At 44.3% G+C, this 9703-nt stretch overlaps 1 protein-coding gene across 2 annotated transcripts in view; it reads right to left on the reverse strand.

The window, feature by feature from the left end:
- Nucleotides 1-201: 201 nt before the first annotated feature.
- The window catches only part of Prkcq (protein kinase C theta), a 74202-nt gene continuing 64700 nt past the window's right edge, over nt 202-9703 (reverse strand). For both annotated transcript variants that reach the window (XM_015495182.2, XM_048812647.1), the window contains 2 exons: nt 3853-3981; nt 202-1434 (listed from right to left, as the gene is read on the reverse strand). In XM_015495182.2, coding sequence (XP_015350668.1) covers nt 1279-1434; nt 3853-3981 — 285 coding nt within the window. In that variant the 3' untranslated portion in view covers nt 202-1278. The remainder of the gene's footprint in view (nt 1435-3852; nt 3982-9703) is intronic.

Here is a 9703-nt window from a genome sequence, read left to right on the forward strand (position 1 = left end):
CAGAACGCTGCTTCAGGAAATCTCACAGGGAGGGGAAGAGAGAGACGGTGATGGTAATTTTTGACTTATTTGGATCTCTTAGCCACTGGGCGTGTTTTGATTTCTGAATTTTTAAACATCGAGTCAATGCTAGCTACATTTTGAAGATCAACATGACAGAAACAAGTTCTTGGGAGGGGGGTGGCATATAGGGAATTAAACTATTAAAGAAGCATCTTTCTTTATTTATTCCATTTTTACACATCTACCTCTTTGTCATCAAGTCACAACAGTTTATCAAAATATACAAACAGCACAAATACTTTAAAATGTATAGTTAGGATTCTAATAAAATGAGATCGACTACTGCAAATCGCATGCGTGGGTTGTTTATCTTGAATGAGGCCTAAAGAGAGGCTTGTCCTCAAATCACCAGTGATGGCATAGGAGGGACTGGTGATCTTTTCTTTTAGAAAAATCATGCACTTCATTTCTTTTCTTGTCGTGGTGTGAGGATGGTGATGAATGACAGCACTGGTCCTGCAATCACCCGAGAATGACAGGCAGGAGTAAAATGATACTATCTTTGCTGGACTCTGAACTTAATTTCTACGTTGACAAGACAACCAGCGTAGGTGTTCTAATTAGTGAGCCTTCCCTATCTGGTCACACAAGCTCTTTCCATTTTCCTCTTTTCTGTGAATTTTATGGCTAATCAGAATGAATGGATTTGTGAATCTCAAGTTCAAGCTACGTTTATTGTGAAGAATCCCATGAGAACCTATGCAGGGTTCCCCCACCAAACCATTTACCGTTGCACAGGTACACGTAGCATGAAATGGGTTAGTGGTTACTAGTCTGCGGCTAAGTGAGATCCACTTCTAGGCTAGGTGATGGCTGTTTTGGTCTTTGTACTACTTTGCTCCTTAATTCATCGAACATTTCATTGATCAGCAGTTGATGCCCAAGGGAAGAACCGTAATTTAGAGAAGTATTAGGTTTCAAATCTTTCACAGTGTAGAGAGCCATTTTTCAAGTAAATAGCTAGGGTTAGTAATGACCTAACTTCAAGGGCGGCTGTGAAAGATGCCAGGAGATAAAACAGGACTTTGTCATTAGTGAAGTAGAGTTGGTTTCTGCTACAGATAAAATGTCACGTGAGGTGCTAAAAGGGCTCACTCAGCCTTTATTGTCGAGTGTTTCTTTCCTTTTCCTTCTTGAAGAAGGGACCCAAGAAGTGTTGCTGGAACTGGGGACAGGAAGAAGATGAATTCCCTCGAGGCTCTGCAGAGGCGGGGTTCATGAGATGAGCCCCTCCATCCCTGGGTTAACGAAGGAAAAGTTCCTAAACATATTCTGGTCCATGCTGTTGATCAGGGCTCTATCAGCAAACGACAGGCGGGGTTTCTCATTCAAGAATTCTTTGTCGAAATTGCTACAGTCGTAGGGTGATTTCTGGGTCAGCGTTGAAGGGGGAGAAAAAGGGAAAAGGAAAATCAGTGGCTACATTCATGATCTCATCTTTGGTCGTCAAGGCTATCATCTGTGTCTGACAAAGCTGGCATCTGTAGAAACGCTAAACCGAAAGGAAACTTACGGGTTTATCATGCACGGCTGGCAATGAACGGCACTGTGATGCTAAGTCATCAGTTTTTTAGTAATATCATGAAATCCACATAGTGTGGCTCCACGGTGTTCATTCAATAGGATCTAATGCTCCTCGTTCAGAATTTCTGTGAAGGAGGACCGGCCACCTTTGAAAAAGTGGTGAGCCCACATTTGATCTCTGTCCTTTATCTGGGACAGAGGTGAGGAGGTGGCGGGGGAGGGGGCAAGGGAAGGAGGAAGGAAGGAACCTGGTAGGTTATATATTCCTGTTCTTTTATCCGAATCCTTTGCTATTGTTGGTTCCTCTGCCTATGTTAATTTTATTGTCTTCTAGAGACGTTGGGATCATAGGTCCTATTGGTTCTCATGACTAGAAAAAGAGGTGGGGCCAGTACTAACAAATACCTATTGATGAATACTGATGGGCATGCACTACATTTCAGCTTTCAAAGATGAGATTAGCCATCATCAAAAGAAGGTCACATGAGCAAAATCAAGGTCAGGCCTCCCACCCTCAAGGGGCTGTGGGATGGTGAGGTCCAGAGCTTGCTGCCCCTGTCTACAAATAGCTGCTCAGGCCCCAGGCCAGGGAAGTGCCTTCCTACCAGCAGAACTGAGAATTGTCCTATGGATCAAGCCCAGATCAAACATCTGATTTTTATATGGCAAATATCAAGTTAATGCTAATCTGCAGTAGAAGGTCAGGCAGGAAGTCAGCTGTTCCCGTGGCCAGAACCAGGCAAAAACTCACCTTATCATAAGTAAATGGTCAACCGTGTATTGGATGTGATATTATCGTTACTAGTCAGAGGGCAAGAGGCCCGGCTGGTGGGCATCCCCAGTGCCTGAGACATATGCTAAGAACAACTCTTCTGACCCTGGGGATGAGGCACATGGCTTCCTGCAGCCATTCGCTGTCATGGTAACAGCTATGGCTATTTCCTGGGGTGAAACCCACAAGCCTGTGCTATTTCAGCAGCCATGGCAGAGATGGTCCATGCCCAGTCAAGTAATTATGACCCTGTTCCCAGCAATCACCAGCAATAGTTAAAGCTTTAAAGCTGGCAAACTCACCACTTACTACTTACTTTAAAAAATTACTTAAAAATTACTAAAAACTGTGATAAAATATATATAAGATGAAATTTGCCTTTTAACCTTTTTTTTTGTGTGTGTGTGTATGCAGTGCTGGGTATTGAACTCAGGGCCTCCCATATGATAGAAAAGCGCTCTACACTGAGCTGTATGTAGCCCCAGCCTTTTATCTTTATTTTTATTTTTTTAAATTTTGAGACAGGGTCTTGCTAAATTGTTGAGGGGCTCGCTAAGTTGCAGAGGCTGGCCTCAAACTTGTGATCCTCCTGCCTCAGCCTCCTGAGTAGCTGGAATTAAAGGTATACTCCACCACTCCTGGCCCATTACTTCAGAGTACAGTTGAGTGGCAGTAAGCACATTCTCATCATTGTGTAACCATTACCCTCCATCTCCAGAACTTTTTCACCTTGACTGTGGTTCATTTTTAATTCTACTTTGGGGTGCTCATCTTATTGTAAGCCAGGTTGCTCTGCCTTTTCTGAGGTAGGTAAGTGACTTTCACTAGTGCAAAAGCATATACGGGAAGTCAGAGATCTATCTTTTTCTAAACACTGATTTACTTTTTCTTCCTTCAGCTGAGGAACACCTAATGATTGCTACTAGATACTGTAGCTCTGTGAGCACATTACAGATGGTAGCTAAATTTGAATGGAAAAATGGCTCCAACATTCCTCACATAGAATGCAGATTTAGGGACAAGTTTGGACCACTCAGCCTGTGACCACTAAGTATGTACACAGCACCTGCCAGAAGCCCCTCTCATCTGACAGCCACCCCTCTAAATACATATCCCACCCAGACACACTCTGAAGTTCATTCTTCATGCAGGGACATTTTGACTATAGAGGTTAAATTTTGCAAGCAAGACCAGTGCCATGATGCACACCTACAATCCCAGCTACCTGGAGGCTGGGACAGGAGGATTGCAAGTTGGAGGCCATCCTAGAAATTTTGTGAAACTCTGTCTCAAACATAAACATAAAAAGGGCTGGGGTATAGCTAAGTGACAAATAACCCTGGATTCAGCTCCCAGAGATTTAGCTCCCAGGGATTTAGCCTGTCCGGAAGCAGAAAATTCTTCCCCAGGGAGGTATAAGGACTGGGCAGAGCTTGAAGCAGCCTGTGAGGATGGGAGAGTGGTGGACAATTGTCCCACAGCTGAGTCCTCACCACTTTGGGCCTGAAAGGTGGGTCAATCTTCTTTCTCTCAAGTTCCTCCCAGTTGATCTCCCGAAACATAGGATGCTGGCGGATGTCGCCCTTGACTCCCAGCCTCTTTTCCGGTTCTCTCACAAAGAGCTGAAAAGGAGCAGAGAACAGGCAGATTACTTACTGCTCAAGGGATGAACCACTTCGCACCAGATGGAGCTGGACCTGTTAGTGGATAGCCTCCTGCCTGTCTAGCCTTCTTTACCCTATGACTCAGGTCCAACTGGCCCTGACACTCTCCCTGGATGAGACTTCCTGAACACTCTGGAGTCCGGACACTCAAAGCCTTTACTCTGTGACCCCCTTCTAGCCTCAGGTCAGCTTCACCAGGTGTTATTAATGGGATCTTCGGCAAATCACAGAATTTAATAAATTGAGCCAAGTGCTCAACTCACAGGGCTATTCTGAGGATTAAATAAAATAGCCATTTGCACACACACAGATCATACACGTGTACCCTCACACAGAGGCACACACACACATACATACAAACACATGTGAACACACACATGAACATGCATGCACAATCATACATACATGCATACACACACGTGCACATGCATGCTCACACATACATTTGTGCACTCAAACTCCTGACCTGTAAGACCCAACAGCAAAGAGTAAGTGATTATTTGTTGTTTGATTGGCTGTCAGTTGAGTATGATTTCTTCCAAAGCTGCCTTCTTAGGGTCCTTGCACTGTGGGCCTTGGGGGTCATATGAACTAGTCCCACACGGTCAGCCTGAAACTCTGCAAGGCACCTGAGTGTAGAGAACCACCCTGACTCCTCCAGCCTGCTGGGGCAGTGACATCTCATTCAACGTTCTCTTACAGTCACCTAAGAGATGCTTATGTTTCTTCTTGCACTGTCCTTTCTCCGTTGCTGGGCGTTTGGAGTAATCCCTTTTCCAAGTTTTATTTTCCACTGTGCTGGGTATTATACCCAGGGCTCTGCACATGCCAATCAAGTGCTGTACTACTGAGCCACACCCCCAGCCCTCCTGTACTCTTGGATCAGCTTTTGTTTCTCAGGTGACCCCTGGTCATAGACATCCCAAGGAAACCCTGGATCTTTCAACCAGGCCCGTGGTGGAACGCAGTGACTTTCCTGGGTGTTTGACAAGGACTTGCCTCCCTCTTTTGCTTTTGTGGCTTACAAGAACAGCATTTGTATGTTCTAAAACGCCGTTTCACCTTTGTTATCTACTGCTCGAAAGTCTTCGGAGGCTCTGTTCTACCAAAACCATAAAGATCAAACAACATCCTGTAGCAAGTGAGGTTTTTTTCTTTTTTCTTTTCTTTTTTTTTTTTTTAAAGCAGGAGAATCTCTTGTAAAGTTCCCAGCATGGTGTGCATGCAGCCATCTAGCATATCCACCTGGTAAAGTCCTCCTTGGCCCCTCTGCCTCTTGCCCCCTTGTTGTGGGGGGACCACTGAGGACTCTGTGGAAACCTGGGTTTCTACAGCAGCTGAGGAGAAAACATCTGTGCCATGCAAAGAACACTGGGCTGTTTACCCAAGAGATTTACTACCCACGTGGCACTGAGTGCATGTTTTGAGTCTCAGTGTCCTTGTGTGAGTCAGCTTTCTATTTCTGTAACAAAATAGTTGAGACAACCAACTTAAAAAGAGAAAAGGTTTACTTTGGTGCATGGCTTCAGAGGTTTCAATGTGTGCATGATCGGCCCTGATGCTTTTGGGCCTGTGCTCAGGCAGCATGTCCTGGTGGGAAACCATGGTGGGGCAGAGCTGGTCACTATGTGGCACCCAGGAAACAGAGAGGAAGAGGAAGGGCTGGAGTCCCATAGTCCCCTTCAAGGACATGTGCTGATGACCTAAGCCCTCTCACTAGCTCCACCATCTCTCAACAGCTGCAAGCCAGGGACTAAGCCATCGGCACATGGGCCTTTTGCAAGACATTTAAGATACAAACCTTAGTGGTCCTCATCTGTAAACAAGGACTAATCAAGGTCATTTCTAGAGTTCGAATATCCATGAGCCCCAGGCAACATTTGGGGCTTGTGATGGATAATGTCACTCATCCCCATGGCTGTCCTTGAGAGTCAGGCTCTGTGCTAGATGCCTCAGCTACATCATCCTGACTTGATTTATTTGTTTTAATTGTACGTAATTATGGGGTACAATGTGATATGTTGATATACATATACATTATGGAATGACTGAACCAAACTAACAAACATATCCATCACCTCACAGACTTAAACCTTCGTGTGTGATAAGAACATTAAACTCCGTGCTCTTCAAATTTCCATTACACTGAACACTACTGTTAACTCCAGTGCTGTCCAGTAGATCTTCAGTATTTATTTCTCCTGTTTAAATGGAATTTCATGCCCTTGTCCTGATTTTAAAAACAAGTTCAACAAGAAGATACTGTATTGTTATCCCAGTTGTCAGTTGAGGAAACTGAGGCTCAGAATAGGTAAGTCACTGGCTCAAGATGACACATCTAGTCAGTGGCAGGCTCTCAATGATTGGCAGCCTCTTTCCTATTTTTAGTGTTAGGTGGTCTCTCTGCTGAGTGCCACAGACCATCTCCCACTACAGAAATTCTCACCTGCATCTCCCCCCCATGTCCCAAGACTGTTTTCTATTGGTCTGTAACATCTGGAAAGCAGACTGTATTCTATTTCTTTCAAAGTCTAGCTGAGTGCCATGCACAAAGTAGATGTTCAGCAAATGGTGGCTGCCTAAATGAGTACCCTGTCTTTCCATGTGGCTTAGCTGCTGTTCTTCTGTTAGCCCCCTGCTTTCTCTTTTTAGCTTCCTTTACAGAAAAGGCACCAAGTTCACAGTGGCATATATTTTCCTGTGGACTCCAAAGCTAAACTCAACAGATGGTGATATTTTCAGAAACTGAGGGAATAAGTGACATGCCCTGTTTCTCCTTCCTGGAAATGATCCTAGTAAATGACCTCCACCACTTAAGGATATTTTGATGAAACAGAGTAGATAGAAGGTTTAAGTGCATCAAGAATGTGCCCCCAACTAGCTGATGTTATAATGAAATGCTTTCAAAATTAAGTTAGAAGTAGCTGCCCTGGGCCAGGTGTGTACCACACTAGTTTTCCATTCGATTTCCTTTTTTTGGCAAACATGTGGCATTTGTACTAAGAAAACTGTGACAAAGAGACTTCTTAGCTTGGTTTATGTACCTGTGAAATGTCCAAAGTATACTTTAAAAAGTAAAATGGATGATGAGAAGATCATGTGATCTACAGCTTCAAAGTCCAATATTTTTTCTAGTTTTGCACAGAATAGTGAATTATCATTTTTTTCTGCCTGAAGCAAATTGACCTGCCTACAGTCTTGAGGATGACCATTCCTGAGGAGGTCAAGGTTACTGGCTCCAGGGAAATAAAGTTGGTGAAGAAAGATTTGTCATTGCCCTTAAAAGCTGTCAGAAGGGTGGTTTACATTGATAGGAAACAGCACACTCTAGCATGAATGGCCAGGATGTAGCTGGAGCTTGTTTAAATCTGTTTGACAGCCTGGGCAAGGAAGCAAGCAGTTCCTAGCTGCTGAGGAGGGCCACCATCGGCTGGGACAGGTCGTACCTGGAATCCACCCTCTGTTCAGTCCCTCCTTAGATACATCTATTGAAAGGGAAACATTTCTGTTCAAGATCATTAGTTTTTCATCATTTTCAAACAAATGGACAGGACATCCTGCATGAATAAATAGGGAGGAAAAGATTTTTCTTTGGCAGTAATCAGCTGGACCACAGTGTCCCCCACCCCCGGGAATTCTTGATGGATCACAGCTGCTCTTGACATGAAATTTGTTCAGTGCTCTACATGCCCCCATGTGTTATGAGGGGTAAGGGATACAGCCTGACGCCGATGCTTATAACGGAAGTCACAGAAGGCTGCTTTGTTCAGCTTTTCCAGAGGACCCATGACTTCTAGGTTTCACAACATCACGCAGAAGTTCCTGGAGGAAATTTCTGAGAAATGGTGTTACCTTTGACTTTTGCAAACAAAGGGCCTGAGAATGTGGGGGTTGTTGGGTCAAAGCAGCTGAGAGGTAGAGACAGAACCGGAAGCCAGTCACTGGCAGCAAATTGCATGATGGAAACTAAGTTTTAATCAGCCCAACTTCTGGAATATGGGCATGAGAAAGGACATGGGATTTTTACTAACTCATGTGGGAAATACTAAGCTTAGACTCTTTCATATGGCTTTAAAACCTCTTGTGCCTACTAGTCTCTCTTCTTTATTCTCACTTGTCATGGCTTCTGTTCAATTCATCAAATTTATTTCTTACTCTCATGGCAAATCTTTCTTTTGCCACTGACACTACTCTGTACATGTTGAATTTGTGTGTGTGAGTGTGTGTGTGTGTGTGTGTTTGCATGGCATTTACCCTTATGTTTACTTTTGCTTTTAAGCTTTTCATTTTGAAATAATTACAGATTCATGGCACATTGGAAAGCTTGTACAGAGATGTCTCGTGTGTCTTTGGCCGCCAGTCTTCTGCAATGGCTATGTTTCACGTAATGGTAGCATAATAACAAAGCTAGGAATGGCGTTGGAATGATGTGTGTGTGTGTCTAGGACATTTTGTCACATGTGTGGATCTGGGCCACCACCTTGACATAATGTCAATGATGTTATGTAATTGGACTCATAGAATACATGACTTTTGAGATTGACTTCTTGCCCTTGAGATCCATCTAGGTCATTTGGGGTATCGATATTTTCTCCTTGTATTGCTCAGTGCGTTTCTGGGCACATGAATATTCCCCTTTTCTCCCCAACAGGAAGCAATCTTTTCCTTCTTCCTAGTCTTTCTCACTTGGGAAATTGCCACTCCTAGCTTCCTCCCGCAGTTACCTCTGGTTGTCTCCACCTGGCTGGGGTCCCACCTCCACTCTCCATCTTTGCCTGAAGCTATCTCAGATCCTGAGGTCCCTGGGTTTGGGAGACATGGTGGGAAAGCTGGCTTTCTGGGGGCATCGGCAGGTGTTAGGGGGTTGCAACTGGCTCCAGGCATCCATTCCTTGACTTGTCTGAAGACAGCCTCTGTGTCTGAAGGTGCCCTTGGCCCTCAGAACAGGCCTGGTCTTCATCCAGGGACTTTATTGGTCCAGGCTTCTCAGTGCAGCATCATGCCAGCAACTGAGTTATGTCCCCTCAAAATTCACACATTGATGCCCTAACTCCCAATAGGTTGTAGATGGGGACTTTAGGTTAGTGATTAAGGTTAAATGAGGTCATGAGGGTGAAGCCCTGATCAAACAGGATTAATGTCCTTATGAGAAAAAGGCAGCAGAGTGCTCATACTTGCTGTCTCTTCCTCACCATGTGAAGACCCAGCAAGAAGAGAGCCATCACCAGGAAGAACCCACCATGTGGGACCTTCATCTTGGACTTGGACTTCAGTCCCCAGAATTGTGAGAAATAAAGGTGTGTGGTTTAAGCCACTTAGTTTGTCTTGTTACAGCAGCTGGGGCTGACACATACACTTTACACTGCGTTTTTCACAGAACCAAGTGTAAAGTAAAAGCAGAAATTACAGCCGGCTTTAAATGTGCCTTTAAGCAAAACTGAGTCCTTGAGACATACAGTCAATCAACAAGTACATGAAAAAATGCTCTCCATCTCTAGCAGTCAGAGAAATGCAAATCAAAACCACCCTAAGATACCATCTCACTCCAGTAAGATTGGCAGCCATTATGCAGTCAAACAACAACAAGTGCTGGCGAGGATGTGGGGAAAAGGGTACACTTGTACATTGCTGGTGGGACTGCAAATTGGTGCAGCCAATTTGGAAAGCAGTATGGAGATTT

This window comes from Marmota marmota, unplaced genomic scaffold, assembly GCF_001458135.2.
Source record: "Marmota marmota marmota unplaced genomic scaffold, marMar, whole genome shotgun sequence".
Classification (NCBI taxonomy): domain Eukaryota; kingdom Metazoa; phylum Chordata; class Mammalia; order Rodentia; family Sciuridae; genus Marmota; species Marmota marmota.